Source organism: Papilio polytes, unplaced genomic scaffold (assembly GCF_000836215.1).
Source record: "Papilio polytes unplaced genomic scaffold, Ppol_1.0 DF822289.1, whole genome shotgun sequence".
NCBI lineage: Eukaryota > Metazoa > Arthropoda > Insecta > Lepidoptera > Papilionidae > Papilio > Papilio polytes.
The window spans coordinates 3,462,622-3,485,935 of record NW_013526915.1 but is presented as its reverse complement, the minus strand read 5'-3'; the positions used below and the strand labels follow the sequence as shown (position 1 = coordinate 3,485,935).

The following is a 23,314-nucleotide window of genomic DNA, read 5'->3' as shown; positions in this document are numbered from 1 at the left end:
TCGCAGCATTGGTGTGCGTGATGTCGGTATCGATCGAATGCAACTGACCGGGTCAGGGGCCGTTGCTACCGCCGCCGCTCACCATGCAATGCACATTTGTTGCACTGATAACCTAAATCACTTCCGTTTATAGCGATTAATATTGACGGATCGACGGAACCAAGACACGTAAGACTAGGAAGTCCTCAAATCAGCTACAGCCCTTCGGTAACTAGCTAAACGTCCCTTATAGTGTTTAAAAGCATTTGCTTACAAATCAAAAGAAAGCGACAATGTTTTATGACTCACGATCTCGCGAATTACTTGTCAACAAAACTATATAATTTCAATTAAGTCTTCCTCTAATATGAAATGTCTCTTTTCGTTAGTTCATATCTAAGTGAAGTAAGAAATGAAGGCAGTGAACTTAGGCCATTGCCCGGAACATTCATCATAAGATTAAAAGCTAAGTAATTACAAAGTTCGAAAGCGAAGTGATAGAAAATTTTCAAAACTTTCGAAAATTCCATTGTGTATAAGCTTCGCTAGGATAGGGGCAATTTCATCTTCACTGTCATTAATCATAAGAACACTTAGAGCGGGCGCACACCTTTGACTAAACTAGTTACTAGTTAGTCGATTGTCGATTGTTTCGCAGCCAATTCAACTGTTTATTTGCACAGCTAAAAATGCAATAATGTGCGCTCCTCATATAAGCTCATAGAAATAAATGCGCGACTAAACAGTTGTGCGATAGTTTAGTCAAAGGTTTACGCTCTAAAGGAGGTTAATGCTAAGTTACGGATAGTTTAACTTATCTGTTTCAATAACAGCAAAGGTATTAAAGGCGACAAAATGTAATGTTGAAGTTACATACAAATGTAGCAAATTCTGTTTTTTTTTGGTTAATACACACAATACAATTAAGCAAATATAAAAAAAATTACTCCTCTTTAGTTTCATTATTTATCAAAACATCAAAATAGCCAAGTTGTTTTTCTAAAGATTTCCCTCGAAAAATACTCTATCAAGTTAGTAACATATTCATAAAATGAAAAGCTCGAGCTTCGATCAAGCAAGTCTGCCTCATTAAGTGAAAACGAATTACATAGAGTTAATAACATCTTAGATAGGACTCTTTTACTTAAATCTTCATCAAATCTATACATCTATACATCAAATTTATACTTTTCTTTTAAAATGCATTACTTCTAGCATTACAATACTTTACAAAACAAATCTGAGTCACTATATTACTGCTTTATGCTACAACTAACTAATGTGGTTCAACCCATTGTATAAGAATGTTCTAAGAACTCTGTGGTGTTTCTTTAAAACCATTGTCATCAGATCATTACCGTTTCTGGCAGTTACTTTTTAAACGAATTCTTTAGCTGTAAAGTAAATTTTAAATTTAACGCTCCGTTGGTGTTTGTAAAAATCGTTTGAAAAAATTTATGACAACTTTCATCGTTGTCTGAGAAAACATTTTGAGTGACAAAATATTGTAAAACGAGGCTTTACGATTGCGTACGCTTTTGTATGAACGTCGTTTTTATTACTTAAGCAAGAGTACGTGATAAAATCAGATTTGATTTCGTATATCATTTGTAGTTAAAGATACATTGTTGCGTAACACAGAGTTAAGAAAACATTAGATAGTATTTATTTATTGATTTCAGTTAATTTAATTAAAAGTAATATTTTAATCAGTAAATTGAATATTAAATCCTGTCTATTCTTTTACTGTTTTCTATTATGTTATATTCATAAAAGCTATATATAGAGATTATGTGAATTATTCTGTCATGTCTAGTACGTTGTTGTGCCGCATTCTCCACATTTCGCAGGCTATTACTCGCTGGGAGCTGTAACGAGCACTTTACGATATGTTTTCGCGATAAATTTACGTATTTACAACACATGAGAGGTTGTCTTATTAATGATTGTGAGGAAAAGCATCATACATTCAGAATTCAATGACCGACATAACAAATATGTATTGAATTAACAATAAATAGAAGTGTTCCCGTGTTGTGCAAAATGTTAGCGTGGTATGGACATGTTATGCGACGAGACGATGGGGACATAAACCAGAAAGTGTTAAGATTGAATGTGGATAGAACAAAGGAAGAGGAAGACCGAAGAAAGTATGGATGGATTGTGTGAAAGAGGATATGCTTAAGAAAGGACTGGATTCAGATATGACGGCTGATAGAGATGAATGGAAGAGCACATACTGTGCCGACCCTCCATAAGGGATAAGGACAAGTGGATGATGAGAAGTGTTCCTACGAAACTGTTAAAAAAGTAAACGACTCGACCAACGCAAATGTTGATCGGCAACAATTCGCACAACAAACGCAATGTAACCGTGAAACTAACACCGAAATCAAGGCTTGTTTTTTTGTTGTTTGTCAGATAGTAATCACGAACTCAGGATAACTACAGAAAAATAATTATGTCTGGCATACTTAATAACTCGCGACTTTTTAACGAATACAAGATGAAAGCTAAATTTCTTTTGATAGATCAGGAGGTTTAAATAAAATTTGCAGACGGTAAATCAGCGTTCAGAAATCATCGTCAATAACAATAATAGTCGGATAGTAAAGAGTGAATCAGACGATCTCACAAACTTTCAAGTCCCAAGAAGATTCAATCACAAAAGTTTTCATATAAAACAAGACGTATTCCTAAGTGAATGAGCCATGTCATAACTTTAAGTTAAACGTGATATGAGAATAACTTTTAAAAGGAAATTGTTTATTTGAAATGGTTAAGTTTAACTGATTTGGTTTTAATGAACATTTTATTGAAGAACTCCATAAAAAAACATTACTCTTAATGGAGTCAGTGACTTCTAGAGGTAAGGTATCTCTTAAAAAGGTTTTAAGTGAACAATAATTACATCTATAATCGTTTTAAAGCAACCATTTTGCCGTGTAAAATAGACAACCACTTATTTCATAAAAGTTATGTTCGTTTTTTACAACAATATTAACCGAACTTCGTTAGAAAATTATTAAAGTTTAAACTTATATGCTTATTTTTTATACATTCAACTAAAAAAACAAATGGATAAGAAAATCGCATTTAAAATACTTTTTCTCACAACACTGTAAGCACTTTACTATCCAATCTGAGATTTATTTTTATTTTCACAATCAATAATAAACTCTTTCAACAACATTACGAACAAATGTTTAGAATTGTTCCAATTCGTATAATTTTCCAGATTCCATCGTACAAAGTGAACGATATAGCGTGAGGGTGGGAGCCCACACAACGCGCTTGCGAAAGAAAACGTCGAGATATCGAAATAGCCAATTTACGAAATCTGTTGCAATTTATTAAAGTTTACAACAACGAAGGAAATGTTAAATTAAATATTGCAACACGTGAGTAGTCTCCCCTGGGTCATTCAACCTTACACAGGGATGAAAGTTTATGATCATAACACAATATTAACTCACGGAATTAGGGACTTTATTAGTTCAATAATTATTCAATCGTCTTAGAAAATACTAGATTAACTGTTGCATGAACTCGGTAAGTAATAAAACATTCTAAATTTAAACCCAATCTCTGTAATTCAAGCTTAGCAACCAGACCGTTGTTACCGAAATTTAAAAAAACAAAACAAGGACATGCGCAGACGGAGTAAATTGCGCGACAAACGAAAAAAGAAAACAAAAGAAAAACGTCCCTAGAAATCCACAAGCGAAGCTCCGACGCAAATTATCCTGAAAAAGCTCGTTTTGGTTGATTTGTGATTCAATCCACAAGAGCAAGGAATGTAGTCAGTTCGTCTAACGACGTCTTTACTCCCTACATTCAATTTATTGCAATAACAATAACAAACAATATTTCAAAGTGGCTGCAATCAACCACAGCGGTGTAGACAATGCCATATTTATGCGGTCCTGGTAATTGTGAGTGTAAATCGACATAAACATTCAATAATTTAATTCGTACTTTATGCTGGATATTTTAAACTATTGCATTTTTTATTTGATTAAATTAAAAAATACTTTTTCGTATTTAATTAAAGTAAAACAAAGATTATAGTTTCTCCTTAATTTTTTATAAACCTCACTAAATACTAAGACGACATAATAACATTTAATTAATGGTAAATACACAAGCGAACAATACAAGAAAGTATTCGGACAAGAAACTTTGTGAGCCCACCGCCAATTAGCCTTTGTGTTGGCACAAAGCAATGAAACTACGAATAGAACTTCATAAAACAAATACAACTCGCAATAAATTTAACCTTAATTTACTGCTCGACACTTCTTAACAAAAAAAAGCTTTAAGTGTTAACCACCAAGGTTGGTTTTTATGTAACCTTCATAGTTCTAGGAAACTATTTCCACGATCTGGTAGAAATTAAAGTACTTTATTTTAAAAATTGTGGACGTGTTAAATAAAAATCTTTACGAAGATTAATAAAATTCTAAGCAAAAATGCTGAAGACGATGGTTTCTTAATAAATTTTCTAGAGCTGCATCTTACAAAACAATTTATCACCATAAAATGCAAAAATAACACAATAAGGGCGATGAAACATGCTACAATTTTCAAATCTGAGCACGTCACATAAAACAAGACTAAGTAATATTAAAAGCAACACAGCATCATGCCAAAAACACTTCAGCAAATTTTCACCCGAATCACTATCGTTTAAGCGACGTAGAAGAAATATTTAGTGCGAATTTTGCGCTCGACTGTACAGGGTGCAGCGGGGTCAACGACCGCTGCACTCGACGCGCCTGTGTGCATAAAATAGCACACATACAAGACGTTTACACTGTACAGGGTGTTTTCAATTTCAAAGTATGTGTGTATCCATACGCACTATGTACAGCGTGTTTTTGTAATATTAAGCATGCTTATGCTTCATTGACAACGTGTTTATAAATTTAGTCTCGAGTACTGTCGCTCTGTAAAATAATATGTTAAACCTCGTTTACGATGCAAATAAAATTCAAATTAACTTTCAAAATGTACACTAATAAAAATTTTTTAATAAACTATAGTTAATGTGAAATATTCTTATTCAAAATATGAGAAAACAATGTAAATTTATATATATTGAGTTTAAATAAGTTCTCTATACTTGGAATTCTAGACCGATATGATCTGAGAGTTTATGAATCGCGTTTATCAATAAAATAAACTTTCATTACTATAGCTTAGCATAAAAATATACGGGAAAAGAATAAAATTTACTAAAACCATAGAAAACAATTTAAACATAGCTAGAATTGATGGAAACATGTTTTTGATCACAAAGTAGCTAGAATCGAATACCATTTAGATTGAGGGGTGTTTACATCTTTCACGCTTCAAGGTCGTAAAAACAAGCCGGAAATAATATCGTAACTCTATTACACAAGTTTCGTAACCTGGAATGATAAAGTACGTTTTAGTTGAATTTATCGTAACTATTTATGTAGGTGACCGAGAAACCTCGAACGGTAACAACCTACTCAGTTCGCGAATTGTGTAAAAAAAAACACAAATCATCCCGCTTATTGGATTTCAGCGATCTATAGACCGATCTCCTCTTGATTTATGACTCAAATTGGGATTCAATTTACAAATTGATTTATTTAATAATTCAACAAAGGTAATATTTTTTTTCTTACGCAATATTCACTGACTCTACAACTCAACACAAAAATTTCAAATACAAAAGCCAACTATTTATTTTCTACTTGAATTTGTAATTAAATCAAATTTATTTTTAAACATTTACATAATAAATAACCAGTTCACACGGTCTTTCGCAATCAGTTCGTTTGAATAGCAAATTATTGCGGTCTAATATCCGAGTAGACAATGAAGGTTCGTTTACCTCATCACTCATATTTGAGGTAACCTTAATGTACGACGTTTTTAGGGCACGTAGTGTTTGGAGTTAACGAAACATCTAACACAATACTCTGTGGCCTCTATTCATTTTATTAAATTGTTGTTTGATACGGTAAACAAAAAAAAAGCTTTTACTCCAAAATTATTTAATCAAAAATGACGAAAAGTATAATTCGTTTTATCTCACTGAAACAACCGGAATTATAAAAATAGGGGTTATTTAATTTTATCTACACTTATTTGATAAGTTGAGAAGATTTGTATTTTTGCATGTAATGAACAATCTCAAAAAACTAAACAAGTTTCAAAATTATTTCATCGAGGAAGAACCTTAACCTACATTAACCTATTTTTTACTAATGCTATGCTGACGAAGTCGCGAGCATAATCTAGTATATTTATTTAAGTACATTTCATTTAAAGAAATATGAATTAACTTAAATAAATGATTTAATACATGACCTAAAAACATTCTTCAGCCATAAATTGACGAAAAAATATTTTCCCTGTCATTGATAATAATCTCTGTAGGTCTGTAAGTCATTAAAAGATTCATTAATCAAGCCTCGAAATAAATGTAGCAAGATTTTAATTAAATTCGAGCAAAAATATCTTTAATCTTAATTTCCTAAAGCAACAGAGCGTGTTGAGTTCAAAAACCCTAATAAGTAGGAAAATTAAAAGTTCTTTGTATCATTTCGTCTAATTTTACCTAAAATAATCTTGTATTTTTGAGTGAATTACTTCAATATCTTATTTACAATTATATTTCAATATCTAAAAAAAACTAATCAAATTCATTTATAAAAGTATTAAGTAACGAATTATTTCCACGTAATCATAACATGCTCCAAATTATCTTATCCCATAAGGAAACTGCAATTTCACAAAAACCTACTAGCCTAAATAGAGGCCTAAGTTAATCAAGAGGCCGTGTTCCCTAACCGTGTCGTGTCGGCTTCTGTTTTTCTCATCGACCGGATAACAATTTAGTTGGATAGTTTCAGCGATCGACGACCAAAGTTACGTGAACTGAATGTTACGAATTATGTGGGAAATGTTTGAGTAATCTTTTCTTATTGAGAGGGTAAACTTATTCAATCCATTCAACCTTATAAAATATAAGTTATCGCATAGATATCCTCTAACTATGAATTACATTTATTCGTATTGTTATTTTTACTAATAAACTACTTAAAAATCAATACTGGTAGAATTAATTAGGATTCACGGTTTAAAAACGCTAAAGGAGGAATAAAATTCTATGGTTTTGTTCTATTTCATGGGCACAAATACTTTACATAATCTAAAATCTAGGCGACATATAAATCTTAAAGTTATCGTGCATACTTCAACAATTTTGAGTACGCCTTCAGTAGGCTCTTTGTCTTCACTAACAGCGTTGTGTTTGGCATTTTAGATATACGATGTACCCCGTGGAGTCAAGATCTCATTTTAATATTGGGTTAAAACTAACGTAACATATTTCTAAAGGCTATTCACATTGGATGTCAATTGCAGATAAAACTATTGATTTATAGTTCCAAATAAATTTATCGGTTTTAAAAAAATAATTTTTTAGAATAAACACTAATTTTATTCCTAAATTTATATTTTCGTCAGCAGATAAATAAGCTATAAAAGCTTTTATCTCGTAGGCTTACTATCCTATTTTAATACGAATAAAAAAAACAATCTGCAGCATCAGGAAGTCGAGAGATTATCGAAAGAAATCCCTCATAGCCGGGCTTTGCAGTAATCCGGGGTCGATACACGCCGCAAATAAGCTCACAAGTTTCAATTTAATATGACGAACACTTCTTACGACGACCCTTGTGCAAGAAATTCATTAACATCTTGAACCAATCCTTTTTATCTGACTTTGGAATCTCATCTATTAAATAAATCTTTTGGTCTTTATTATGGGTTTTTTATTTTAACTGACTTCTCGTACTCTTTTGTACATATATTACTTTATATTGAAGTGTTACAATTATTAATTGTTAATCGATAAATTACGTGTAAATAATAATAACATAATAGTCCATTTAACTTTGAAATAATATTTTTCCAGCAAAAGGATTAATAAAAATATACCAAAAGAAATATCTACACATATCGTGTAGTTGTTATTTATAACACGGCAAAGTTGTAACAATAAAACAAAAGAGAAAAGCAAACGAACCAAAACGTTTCGGATAAGTTATTAAAGTTATCTGAAACATTGGCTTTGTTTATGACTTTACTTTAAACATTTTTAGACAAAGAAACGTTTACAACGCACAAGACGTATGGTTGAAGTTTTCGACACTCTGATTGCTTAAACTTTACAACTTAGTGTTGTTTTTGGTTTGCAATACCTTTCAATAGCTTAGACCATTCCATGATTTAATGAGGGTCGGCACAAAGTCTACTCTTCCTTATATCTCTAGCAGCCGTCATATTTTAATTCACTCCCTTAAGCATATATACTTTCACTCAATCCATTCATACTTTCGTCAGTCATTCTCCGCCTTTCAATCAGTGGGATCTGGTTTTACCATTCCAAGTTCTTTTACATTTATTTTATAAAAATGCTTGAAGTTTTTTTCTTCGTTTTATAGCATCGTGATTGTGAATAGCGTTATAAATAATCTGACTTATGTCGAGAGAAATGAAAGTTTTGAAGATATTATGATCGACTCGAGTTATTTTTTAAATAATAAAAGTATTTATAATATCTATTGCTTATTACCCAATACTCTTATATTAAAAATTTATAAAAGCGTGTTTTAAATTAAAATTAGCGAACTTAGTTCTACAATAAAGTTTCATTTTTAACTGACAACTTTTGTTTTTTTTATGTATTTTGTAATATTAATGTTTTCTTTGTATCTCCACTGTATTCAAATTTTAAAATACTGTTCTTGTCTTAATAAAAACTGATTAATCCGATAGACATTTCACTGCTTACAACTTCCTTCCTCATTCACAAACTCAATGTATCGAAAGGAAATTATTCGCCACAATACAAATTACTTCGTCGCGTTTTAGCTGTATTTTTTATTAAACAAAATACGTATTTCTAAGACGTAGCCCGTAGCCGGTGAAATCTTTGGATCATCTTAACTGGCGGGCAATGACCCCATCTCTTGTTTGGCACTGAATAAATAAAACGGAATCGAAATTTAATTTGATGAAAGAGATTTTATTAGGGAGCACTTAAGGCTTTATGCGTGCGCGTTAAGAGCATCTGAATACGCTCAGTGTATATCTTTTATTATTATTTTTAAATTCATTTTTGGTACACGTCATTGCATTTTACTATGCTGCATATTTTCTCTCTAACGTTTGACTATTGCAAAATCAAATGAGATGAGAATAATGTTTTGAGCAACGTCAGTCTATGTTTAGCGTAAGGTTTTGTAAGAATAAATAGTAACCCATGTTTTTTTAATAGTCGATTATCGAACTAAAACCAAGTGAGCACAAGTATATGAGACTATATTAAAAGTAATAATTCATGGTTATTCAACCGAGTCCATTAGTTATTCGTTTACACAGGTAACAATCAATTAACAAAACATACAATAATTTAGTACTACGGTAGTAGTAGTATTATTTCTACTATGCCTGGTTATAAGCTTTTTGTGTAAAACTTTTAGACTTCAAAACTAAACAAAATCTTAAATTTAGTCCTATTTATTTTCACTTAATTTATTTAACTGCTTCATTTAACTTATTAATAATGGTATTCAACACGAAATAATTTGCAAAAAAGAATCTGCTTAAATCAATGCTGACGTAAATAAAATATAATGAAAATAGACAAACCGTGTCAATGCTCTCCAGAGAGAAGGCTTCAGATCAATGCAACATATTTATACTTGCCTTTGGATTAAATTGGAGTGCAAGAGATTGTAAGCTATCGTGTGTTAAAGCATAATTAAGACTGATTGATTAAATTAACTGAAATACGAGAATTTGCTGAGATAAACCTGATTTTTTGTAATATAAGGTGCCAAACGAGCTAGCGGTCACCTGAATCCACCGAAATGGTAGGCGACCGCTGCCCATAAACATCCGCAATTGCAGATGCAACCTGAATAAGCTAATTACATTTCAGACAATACACAACTACTTTTCTCACGATTATTTAATTTTACTGGCGACTAAAAACATTTTAGTTAAATTTTAACTTTCTTTGAATTCATAATATTGCCTTTAACTATACTTGATACAATAGTTCAATTTATTTACCTAAGATTTACTATATTAATGACTAACTGTTGCTCGCGACTTCACCCGCGTAAAATTAAAAATACAGCCTCATAGTTACTTAGTGATAACGTAGCCTTTTAATGATGAAAGATTTTTTTTAATTGTCTCAGTAGTTTTTGAGTTATTTCAATACATACAAAGATACAAATCTTTCCTCTTTATAATAATAGTATAGATCCAATTATAATAATTTATTAGAGTGGAGACAATTAGCCGTCTAGCAAATAATACTTGCTAGTTTAACATTCATATGTCAAATCATCTAAATTATAACGTAATTCTGTTCTCAGATTAATTTTGCATAACTAACTTGAGTAAGTATTTACTATATATTAAAGTCTTGAGTAAGTTTTTTTACATTTAACATGACTTAAGCAGTAAATTATTTCAGCATTAGATTTAAAAAAAAACATTAATTTGTTAGGGAGTTACTTTATATTAAAATTATACAAATCATATATTTTAATTTACATGAACAGTGCTGTAACTCCAAAATTGTTTAAAAGATTGACATGTAATTGTACGAGTAATTCGTTAAACAAAATAGACTTTTATAAAAACATGCTTTTATAATCAACAAACTGAAAAGCAATTTACTGGCAATCAACACCCTGTATACGTATAGTGTTAATAGAGAAATATCTCCAAAGCGACTATTACTTGATTCAGAACATACAAAATTAACCTTTATCGTACGGTATTTAAGGTTAATGTTGTTTAATTTGCTCCGCTTTACCGGACTCGAGGGCCGGTGGTCATCCCTCGAGGCTCATTCACTAAAACCTTTCTCGTAATTAGAACCGTTTATGTCGAGAAAGGGTGTTTCATTTTTATACACCCATGTGATATTTAGGTCAGCTTCAAGGATTAAGGAGGAAATGAAAAAACTTTTTGCAAAAAAAAAACTGTTAGCATCGATCGTTGGAAAGAAATCGACAGGATGATTACTATATTATAAACTAATCAGAAAACCTAGATATACCGTAACTTAAGATTTTTAATCAAAATAATTAAATTGGCGAAATAATTCTTATTTTTGAAGTCGTTTAAAAACTGAATCAGCATTTCTTACTTTATTTTTTAGAAATAATTGATTTAAATCAAAACACCCCGTATTGTAACACTCCGTGTGCATCAAACAGTCTAAATTTAACAGTCTCATATAAACAAGATTGTTGAACTCTTAAGTAAACGTCTCATATAAGCCATAAGGCGGCAGTTTAATGTACTTAAATATCATCACGTTTGAGCTTAACCTTAACGAGCTCACGTGAAGCGAAGGAACTGAAATTAATTGTAATCAAAACCATAATTATATTAAGTTTACTTAATAATAATTTTGTTAAGCAGAAGATTACCTTATGAGGTAAACAGAATTTATGAAGCTAGGGTCTTATTAAATAGGGATCAGACGACAGAAGTTTGCATTTATTTACTTTAGTAAAAAAAAAATTCTGCTCAATTATCAATTTATTAAGTCTAATAATACTAATGGAGGGCTAAGTCTAGCGTCTAAAACACGAATGATATCAACGTAAACAATGAATTGTTCGAAAAAAAAATAATTTATGTGCATACTATTCAATTTTCCTTCCATTCCACTATTTCACCATAATTAAGTCGGTTTAATGTCGGAAAATGGCAAACGAAAGCCGACACGACGGTCCGACATAATTTATGTCGACTTCTTTACGATTCCACGAGCTTGTCCGTTTATAAGTGATGGGTCCGAGTCCCCTCCCCTGCCCCGGGGCAAAGACCGCGCCTTTTGTTCGACCACCGCGTTTACTTAGACAATATTGATGACAAGGACTGCTCAATTAATTTGATTAATAAGCTTTAGAAAGCACCACGGACTTAATTACTACTATGAAGTTAAAATCTAAGCAATTTTCATCATTGCGGACATATTTAGATTAGAAGCTTTTCTTTACGAGCTTCTAAGCTTTTTATCTTAATACCCAAATAAAGAGGTTTCTATATAACTTTTTTATTGATGTTTAAAATAGATGTCGTTCACATAAGTAGCAATTAGTTCTCCTATAGAAATACCCTAACTATATTAAATATCTAGGTCTGTAGCTCAATAAATTATATCTTAAAGACACCGGAGCCAAACGGTCAATAAAATGTATCATAAAACAACATCGGTCATAGTCTAAATTCCATCTTGATACCACCGCGCTCCAACAAGATGTCGACATAAACTGTTGTACTAATCGGGAACATTCGCTCACACGTTTTATGCATAATAAACTTTACGGAAGACATTGCGTTCCGTATGATTAAATAAATTCACTCGCGACTAATACAAAGCAACAAAGCTTTATTTTTAAATAAAGGAATTAATTATAAACTTAAAAGCCAAACACTATTCAAGAAAACAACTCTTGTATATCACAAGAGTCAATTGAGCAAAGAATGTTTTCGCTAAGAGATTCGCGTTTAGCAGACGGGCCCCTAAAGCGACGTAAACGTTGGTTAATGGCGTTGAAAACTACGAGGACATCTTGTGGGAACGACGTCGTTAAAGGAGCGGATTGCGGCGGTTAACGTTGACCGACGACAAACGAACGACATTGTACACTTCCTCGGGGCTATTGCATCGTCTAGACTTCCCGCAGATTCTGTAATAATTCTGTGTAATTCCAAGTCTAATGATACAAAGAAATTGTGATGTAATTCCGAAAAAGTGTAATTTTAAGGTTATGTTTTAATCAATGCAACATCAAAGCGTACTTGTAAATTAACAGCTACGTAATGTTTTCTTAGGCACGTATATATAAAACGATTTAAGTCATGGCTTAATTTTGACACATATGAAATTCATACAAACACCAAATAACTTCACTCAGCACAAATTAACATGCTAGTTGAGTGTCGTGACAACATTCCTTCAACAAAGCAGTTTATCGGAGTCACGACGAGTTCCGAGCGCCGGGGAACTAGTTATGGAACTAACTAGTCGAGTTCCGGCAGTCGGCGGGAACTTGTTAGCAGTTCCCGTGTCCCGGACACTCGTTTGTCACAACTTTGCCGGACAACTAACTGGGTGTATCGTCTCGTTTTGAAATATGTCGAGGTTGAAACTTACCTTTAATGCTTTTGAATTTTCGTCTCTTTATTTTTTTATAATGAATCAGATATTTAGGTACTAAATATTCATGAATATAGAAGAAGTGTGAGAGGTGAGTCAGGACCGCATTAAATAGATTTCTGTCTGTCTCTGCTCTCTTAATTACAGCCGTCAGTTATTTTACTGTTGTTTTTTACCTCTGTTTGTTTCTTGAACTACTTTAAAAGAAATTCTAGATAAACTTGAACATATTTCCGTCGCTATAAGGCCAGGTAATTTTAAAGTTCATCAACATTTCAACAACAAAGGCTTTAAAATTACGAGGCAACAGAAAATACGCCGCAATAAAAGCCCGCCTTCACTTTATAAGTTGGTAACGGCTGAGAGCTCTAATGAAGATGATTCAATTATTCAATAAGACATATCTAATTCAATTTAAACTGTCTTTACAATTGCCTTAAAAAAAGAGATAAAAACAATTGAAGAGCATGTTTACATACGAAGGTTTATGGAATTGACAAAAAAGTTAAAGTCTGGTACATGTGACGTAAAAATCAATAGTCACTCTCTATCTTCTTACGAGCGTGAATGTTTAATTTAAACTAAATAATGCATCAGCGAGAAATGTGCAAATGAATAACTCATAAAAATAGACGATTTGTAGTCACTTCTCAATGTGCTGATAAAAATACTAAAAACACTAATACTGTAATAAAAATCCTGTAGATACGGTACAAGCAGACGTATAGAGTGCGATAAACACATTGCTGTTGTTAAGAATCTTTGAGCTGTCGTCTCCGATACGATAGCAGGGAGCCAAAATGCAAATTAAAACGCTCGCGTGACAGAAAACTTATGATTCAAGTGTCATAAGATAGAAATCAAAATTCAAATATTTTAGTTTCTTAAAATAAAGTGAAATATAAATCTGTTGAAACTCATTTTTTCTAATTTGTTGCGTATGATCATGATTATTACTAGTGACAAACATTTTAAGTCCGACATTTATTTAAAATTGAAAACTTAAGTAATTATTTTATTTGCCTTTTTTAGACATGATGGTGTTTATATCGGGTCTAAAAAAAAACAAATATTTGTTGTATATGTTTTAATTGAATTCAACAATGACATAAATTTTCTTATAAAAAAGTCTATAAAATTCAAATAGCTATATAATTGTAAACATTAAATTCTACGACATTAAGGTCGAGGAACACATATGTTACAATGCTACGCCGTAGACGCGATACTCCGCGTAGAACTGTAGCAATATGTAAAAGATACAATTAAATTATTATTTATGATAAATAAATCTTCTCCGCAGACAAAAAAGGAAGATAAAAAGTGCTAATGCATTATAGAATTAAGTGAGGTTACCGTCGACTCTCACCTGAATAATGTTAAAAGTATCGTTGAAAAAACTTCGATACAGAGAGTGAAATATGCGTAAATTTCTCAAATATATTCAGCAAAGCAGAGTAAATTTTAAAATAACCACAGCGATTATTCTCCGATATTCCTAGAATATTTTTACCTAACTGAATAAATTATTTTAATATAACTCTCAAGATTTACTCAATTCAATCTCCAACTAGCTAAATGTAAATTTAATCAGTCGTCATAAGTTATCAAGACAATTCAATCAAACATTCACTTACCTCGTCTGCTGCACGTAGCGTATTACTTCTGAAAGCGATTTAATAAAACTAATTTAAAGAAAAAAAATCTTTTAGTTCAGTAAGAAACATTTTTTCGTTATTAATTGTTTCGTGTTACTTTAAAGTTACGTCAGGAGTTTAAATCTAGAAAAACGATTAGTCATTTGAGCGCCTAACGAGCTTGTAATACCAGATTAGATTACTTAAAATACTCCAACATGAATCCTGCCATGGAACTACGACACAAACCAGTAACAGTTAAATAAAAGAAAATTACATTTTTTGTAATTCGACAGCGGCAATAGATAATTATTGCCTCTGTCTACCCCAATTGTATTCAAAAGAAACTTAAACACCCCCAAAGAGATATTTAATAAAATATTAGTTTCTTCCATAAAGTATTTTATACTCAAAGTTTTTCCTCACATTACACATGCCAGCCCATTTCACTTTGTAAGTTGAGTTCACGCACTCGACAAGTTGTAAAGTAACTTTTACAGGAGGGCGGAACTTCTGGCGGATACATTACTGAGATTAATGCAGCTCTTTCAAGTTGGTGAGAAACGGCAAAGTTCACGTATCAAAACTATTGAAATATACTTAAACGTTCCTGAACTATCTAAATTTTAATTGGTAAAAAACATTACTTCAACTATATTCATTTTATGAGCCGCTAAATAATTATTTAAATAAATCGAAGATAATTATAACTTAGGCAAATATAATGGAGAGGTGTACTCACGGACAAATATATTGGACATCAAAGTAGCCGGCAAACAAAACACGATCACCAGGATATCAGCAACCGCGAGGTTCACGATGAAGAAGTTGGTGACGGTCCTCATCCTTGGCGAGCGGTATACTACCGCTATCACGAAGCAGTTCCCCACCAGGCCCACAACGAATACCAGCAGGTAGGCCACGCAATACACCGCCGTCATCGCCCCGGTGTGCCGGTACAGCAACTCCTCGCTTATCACACCGAAATCGGAACGATTCATCGTTATATTCATCCTCAAAGGATGTCGCTCCTGACCGTCCATGTGCGTAGACAACGGCTCCATGTCCGGCAGGACGCTATTGTCCGGAACAAATTTAGTATTTATCACCTCCATTATCGAATTGGATAGCATATCGACAACATTGTGATTTCTCGAATGGTCCCGAGAATGATTTCTGTGACGCAGGTGATGTCTAGGCGATTCGATACCCGGATGCTGCGTCGAATAGTTCAAAAAATCAGTCACATCATCCGTGAAAAAGTCTGTAGGCACTCGTAATGGTGCCATTTTAATTTAAATTCAACACTAAGTCATTTGTGAAACGAAAGTACACACACAATTTATGAGTTTATACACCAAAGTATAGCTAATAAAACTACCATAGTTCTCCGAAACCGATTCATAAATTCAAGTGAGTATGAAAAGTTCCGTAATGTATGGTGTGAGTTCGTAGCGGGGTCTACGCGCGCGTTCTGTGGCGGTCGGGCGCCGTCTGATCGTAGTACCGCTACGGCGTAGGCTCGAGTGTCCGACGCATGTGCATTCAAATACCAACAACCATGTATTTGCGCTTAAAGAACCTTTATGTCCATTGTAATAGAGTTTATAACTCCGTGTTATAATTGTAAAAAAACACATTAGGGAATTAGCAAGGTCGACGGTATCGCATCCGGGTTGGAATCTATCCGAAATTGGAAAATACATCAATCATGTGACCGTCACAATAGTTAAAAAATAGGATAATAAGTACGCAAAAATAGAAATTTATTTTAACTCTACAATTTTATACTCTTTCACTAAATTAAATGTTCGTGGAATGAATTTTATGAAATCGTTAAACTATGAATAGGGCAGGGAAAAATTGGAAACAGCAATTAAGAGAAAACGTGGTAAAAAGTTTAAAAAATTAACAAGAAAAATACAACATAAACATCTAATACATCGGCCGTCCAGTATTTTGACCCTATGTCCTATAAAATATATTTGGAAATGTAGGCTAAGCTCGAGATTAATATAGGGTCTTCATAATTCATATATTCAGTCCCTTCCGTTATTAACCTGCACGTATTCGTTTGCCAAACCACTGATTATGTGCCTGACCGAGCGTCTAGACACCGAGGAAGTCCCGGGTTCGAACCCGCATAAATGAACGCTGTTAACGCCCTGTCGTCAATCATACAGATGGTGAACGCAGTTTTAAAACCAATAAATGTCAATTTGAGTAAAATCAGCGGTTTTAAGCATTTTTAATACAAATAAAGGATGTACCTTCGTAAAACATTACCAATCTGTTTTATGACTTCACACTTTTGATTCGGTTTTTCGTGTACAAATTCGAACATAATTTTTGTATTCTATCAGTGTTATGTTACACTCAAACACCTTAGATTTTATTAATTAAATCAAAAATGAATTAACAGAACATACTTTTGAGATTGGAATCTATTTTATTCATTTATGAAATTTTATTGCAAAGCTTCTGTTTACTAGTGAAATGGAGTTATAACTTTAGGCGCGTCGAGGTTTTGTCGAAAACTTTAGTCATTACTGTCTCCCTAATGTTTCCCCTGTTTTAGGAGCTTATTCTAGTAATTAAAATTTAGTTAGCAGAAATACAATCGTTGTTAAGGTATAAAGGTTATAGTGCAATTGAAGGAAATAGTCAATTAAAATTAACACAAACTGGCCAAAGACAAAACCTACATTGAAGGACCTAAACTAAGAAACTAAAATCACATAGCAAACATTTATTTCTTTTTTAACAATACCGTAGAAACTCTAGCAGCTGAGGTCCGGATAAATTAAGAGTTGTAACAATACTTAAAGAAATTATCTTAAAAACTCATTAGATTTTTTTAACGTCTATGCTTCCTTCATTTATTTCAAAGATTCTTCTACTTTTATTTCCAACCTTTCGTTAGTTACTAACTAAATTAATTATACGTCAGTGTATTCAAACACTCACATTATCTAGATCAATATCATATAGAGTAACAATACATATTTACTCAGCAACGCCTCTGTGGCAATAATTATTACTGTGCAAACATGTGCTGCGGCGTAGCGCGGCGTAGCACCTTGCGGAATATATCTGATCATAAGGTCAATAACCTTGTCATAAGCCTTCATATGTCATTTACTTTAGTTTAAATTTGTTTAGAATACAATAAACATACCGTATGAAAGAGAACAGCGACCTGTTATAGTGATTCAATATTTTGGTTTATACTGGCTATCTAAAATAAGAGGGGAAAAAGATTCTGATCTTCAGACCATGTCGTCAAATTGACTCATCAAATATCGTGAAACCTATAGTCCTAAAACAATTTAAAATGGTTTTCTTTGATATCTCGTTTAAAATCTACATTGTTCAATATTTACTAAGACTTCTTTGATTTTTTCATTAATAAAAATAGTTTCTTGTTAATCTTATTGGTTTATTGAAAAACAATACGTTAATCAATTAAGCTTTAAGGCTATCGTGTGTCAATAGATCACCAAGGGACAGCGTAAGGCCGTGCCATTGGTCTGAGGCCGCGCGGCTGATTCCTGACCTCTACCATCGTGCGTGACGTCACACGCAATGTCCCCGAATGCATTGCCGCTTTCCTTATTACTTCCACTTATCGGCTGTTTGTGACGTCAGCTAATGAACCTAATATTACCACTTACAGTTCTCTTTAGTGAGTTTTTCTATACCCATTTTTGCTATATTACTGCGGACACTGCACAATTAACTGTATTTTAATTTTCATCAAGCATCCAATTTTCAAAATCAGTCAAAGCGTATTCTAGAAACAATGAATATTTCTATAAGAAACTAAATGTAATAGTCACAGCAGATTTAGAAGTTATTAAAACGGCTATCTCTTAAAAATAAAAGATTTTCCTATCATTTTAAACTAATGGTCAAGATACAACGAACTCTGAGAATATAATTTCCGCGGACTTTCCCCTCCACATACCGTTAGCCTCCTTCTGTCTGCGACTCTCACGTCCGGTGTATAATTACATACAGTGTACAGAGCACGGTTCACTGCGTTTCCTACAGGACATCGCCACACGACCGCTGGCTCATGTACCGACGTTTATTAAAAAGATACAAAAAAAGAAATATCTCGGATTCTAACTATTCTTCGACTTATAACTAACTCTTCGAAATCTCGGTGTGACTATTTTTTTTAATAATATTATCACGAATACATTAAAGTTAAAAGAGGCAAAATGTAAAGCTTTGCATACATTGAAAAATGGTTTATTTTTTATCAAATAAAAAACAAGTTCCATGTATGCATCCTTCGTTTGCTATTAAACTCAAAATTTAATTTAAAACAAGATGTTGTTTTTCACAAACAAATTGTCGATAAAACAAAACAACAGATTGCTCAGAAAAGTTTCCAAGTTGGGAAATTCTATCTAAAATTATTCCACAACTTTTATCTTATAAAATGTCAATTTATAATAAATACTTTACAATCGAAAATCTTCCTTCTGAGAACAAAGAAATAATTATTTACATTATTATTATGCCATGCCAAGTTTACACGCAAGTTATAACGTTGTAAACACAATGTTTCCCGGAAATATCGGGACAAATTTCGTGCGGGGCGGCGCGGCGCGTGCGTCTAACGTTTGCGGAGCGGCAACGTCGCTCGGCCGGCAACAACGCACGGCGGAGCGGCAACAGCGCACGGCGGAGCGGCAACAGCGCATAGCGGAGCGGCAACTGCGCACGGCGCGGTAAGAATATGCAACGACTTAGTGGCCGAATGCGCACGGGCAGATTTGTTTAACTTTGGTTTTGAGTCAACACATCAAGTTTTACTAAAAATGATTTATTGAGCACTTTTAACAAATCGAAAAAATCCTTGCCCACTGAAGCAGGTTAGAGTGTACTTCAAGAGCCTTAGTAATTCACAATCTGTATAAAATTCTGTAAATCTTTGAAGCTTGAAACCTTCTAAATTAATATAATTGTTGTAAATTATAAAAAAATTACAGAGAACGAAAGATAAGAATAATTAAATGTAGTTCAGTTTCTGATGACTTAAAACTTTCTGTGAGTTAAAATTTTTCCATGAAAATTCGTTATCATTTTCTCAAGGAAAAATTAAATATTCGGAACTTATACATGAGGATAATCAAAGCTTCCACTTGATGTATTTTTAACTTCGTAACTTTACCTAACAATATAATTATTTATTATTGGTTGAGCATTAAAAGAGATATTAGAAACTTAACAATAAGTTTAAAGTTAATTTTTCAGTTCAACATACGAATCCTGAGCTATTAATAAAACTTTACGACACAATAACTTAACAGTGACTTAACGTACTTAACGACGTTAAGCACAGCAATTATAGTTCGATTTGGACGTTTAAACTCAAGTCACGTCTAACGTACATAAAAGTAAACTAATACTTTGTAATATATCATTTTTAAGCACTTTCTGTGTAAAACTCAGTTAAACTGGAAAGTCGAGATTTCGATTGAATTGTTCTTCAAATTAATACCATTTGTATATATTAATTAAATCAATTTCATGATACAAAGAAACGAAAATTCAAGAAAAACAAACAAAATAAATAGTTACACTGTCCTGTCTATTATATCTATGTGTATTTTATACTTGGGACAGCTAATCCTACAACTTGTCAACTGGCGTGTACACGAATAAGGTAATCACTATCATATATCATTAGTTAATCTTTTAAAATATATTAATAAGGAAGACACGACAGCTCCCACCCCTCATTTATCGTGGTATGGGCCGCGAAAAGGTTATAAATCAAATACGGGCGGGTTAGGGTCACCATGTCTTAAATAAATCCAGCACATTCAAAACGTTAACTATATTACAATATACCAAACAATTTAAATTAAATCTCTTGACTCATAGATATGCGAAATTCGAATATTGACGCACTGCATCCTACGATTTCTGCCGTCCGCATTATGTCCTCTTATTCTTACATACCGTTCTTTTTTATAAAGATGTCATAAATGTTTATTTTAATATCTACTAATTATTTATTTATTGTTTCCTTTCAGGCGATTAGAATATTCTTCATTGCATTCCATCAATTTAATTGCACAGTCCTAACGTAGAGCAAGCCACATGTGCACCCTAGCCGGCCGACGACCCTGCGGCAGACATGACACGATCTGGCGAGTTCCCGTTGCCAGAGATTAGAAAACCCATCTTTGTTAAACGACGCTAGTTTGACTGGCGTGTCGGCATATACGGGATATTGCCAAGCTGCATATTGCTGTGCGGTTTGTTGATGATAGTCCAAAGCGGATAAGCTCCAGTAAAACATGAACGCCTTGCTTCTGTAAATACCTGTCAACAATACTTTTAATCAATGAATATGTATTGTCATTAATATGTTAGTATAATATAGAAATTATTATTTGTATATTTCTAGTTAAAACATATAACACGATATCAACGGCCCGATAATTCAACGACATAGATAAATATCGTTTATCTACGCGAGTGTGCACAAGCTTCCAATCCGATGAGCAAATTTAAGTAGAACTTGCCTAAAGCTTTAGACGTACTAACTTAAAGGTTTTTGTTAAGCACAAAATATAAGTCATACGCTGTATCAAACTACGTAGTTACATTTTCTGTATATTTAAAATCTATCTGTTATTAGGTCAAAACACTATTAGTTCATTGAAAAGCTATACCATCTTTTTACAATTATTATATTTTTTTCTTAAGTTGTCTTTGCTAAAACAATCAATGTGACCTCTACTAAATGATAAATATTAACAAAGTAGCTGTTCCCATGCGACTTCATCCACATAAAATTATAAAAATTTCATTACATTGTTCACATTTGTCAAATTATCAATTACAAAAGTCAAAATGACATGACATGACAAACCTTAGCAATCTTTCTTTCTTAATGTTGGCAACAACTTATGGTCTCTTTCCCACATTAGGGTTTTTATCCAAAATATTAACCCCTAGGTTTTAACGTGATAATATATAGCCTAAAGCGTGACGTAAGTGTGGGGCTTTTTATTAATAAAAGAGTTATTCGAAAATATGCTGTAATTGCTGACATCTTAGGCAACAAAGAAGTGTGATTACGCTTTATATATTAGTATAGATTATTTTTTAAACATGAAAGTATATAAAGATAACAGCTTGTTTGATTGATATTCGTTAACTATTTACACATAACCTCAAAATGAACATGTCAAAGTTAATAAAGCGCTTGCGAGATGAAGTTTGTAAAGTTTGTCGTGGCTGAGACGAGGCGCGTCAACAGATTTACATTCTTGTTGAAACAATTCACAGTGTCATTGAATTTTATGAAACTATTCTCTGTTATATTTATTTAATACACTATTAAGTTAATAATACATGGGATTTATTCGTATTTTGTAGGGATTGTATGCGTTTTTCTGAACTATATAAATATGTTTTTCTAAAACGTCCCTTTCTCTTTACCACCCTTTTCTTATAAGGAGAGGTTGGGAAGAGGAACTGGATTTGACGGTGGAGGAGATGCATAGGAAGGGGAAATATCCTCTTTATGTGCGTCTCCTCCTCCGTAGGTAAGGTAGGCAACGAATCTGCAATTGCGGATGTCTTTGGGCACCGGTCGCTTCGCCATTTTGGCGGTTTCAGGTGGCCGCTTGCTCGTTTGCCACCTAATGTTATAAAAAAAAATGTTTTTTTTTTTTCGTTTTAATACAGATGTTAATTGTAATAGACAAATTGTGTCGTGATCTGAAAATACTAAACCAATTTGCAGTAACAATATAAAGTCTTTGGAAGCTCGTTTTATACTTTTGTTATCCTACAATGTAATCTAACTTTAGCACTAGTCAGGACGAATGACCCTGGCAGGAGATAAACACGACAATTCTTTAATCTGTTACTTTTTCTGTTTACTTCTAACAAACGTATCTATTTATTCAGCGTTTATAAACGTTTCATTCGTCTTTGGAAGGATGTTTAAAAAAGGAAAACGTTTGTCTTTTTCGTACAATATTTATTTAGTGACTGCAAAACAAATGAAGCGAGAAATCCGCCATTAGACAATTTTTGCGATATTGACAACATTCAAAAAACATTCAATCTTAAATTAAAAATTAAAGAGTTTGTTTCTGTAACTTCTAGAAACTTCTAGAAATATAAACGCAAAGATTTTAAGCAACTTCTGCCACTTCAAATCAAAACTTAATTGAAAATATCCTATCACGATACAACTTAAAATCATGTTGCCAATAAATATTTGTAAGTTTTGTTTTGGAAGAGCTCAATTCACAACTTGGGATTCTTGGATCCGAAGAACTTTAGATCTCACACGTCTCGTAGTGTTGCGCCCGGGTCCTTTGACCGCCGCTAGTGATGCGCCTAGATGCAATTCATTATCTACAAATTATTTATTTTATTTCATAAAAGTAATTAATACTTGAAACACTTTAAATCT

At 32.8% G+C, this 23,314-nt stretch overlaps 1 protein-coding gene across 1 annotated transcript in view; it reads right to left on the bottom strand.

The window, feature by feature from the left end:
* Positions 1–16,145, bottom strand: part of LOC106106316 (neuropeptide FF receptor 2-like) — a gene marked incomplete at its 5' end in the record, with an annotated part of 54,303 nt that extends 38,158 nt beyond the window's left edge. Inside the window, one exon of the mRNA XM_013286887.1 lies at positions 15,599–16,145. Within this exon, the coding sequence (XP_013142341.1) occupies positions 15,599–16,145 (547 nt within the window). The remainder of the gene's footprint in view (positions 1–15,598) is intronic.
* Positions 16,146–23,314: the final 7,169 nt, after the last annotated feature.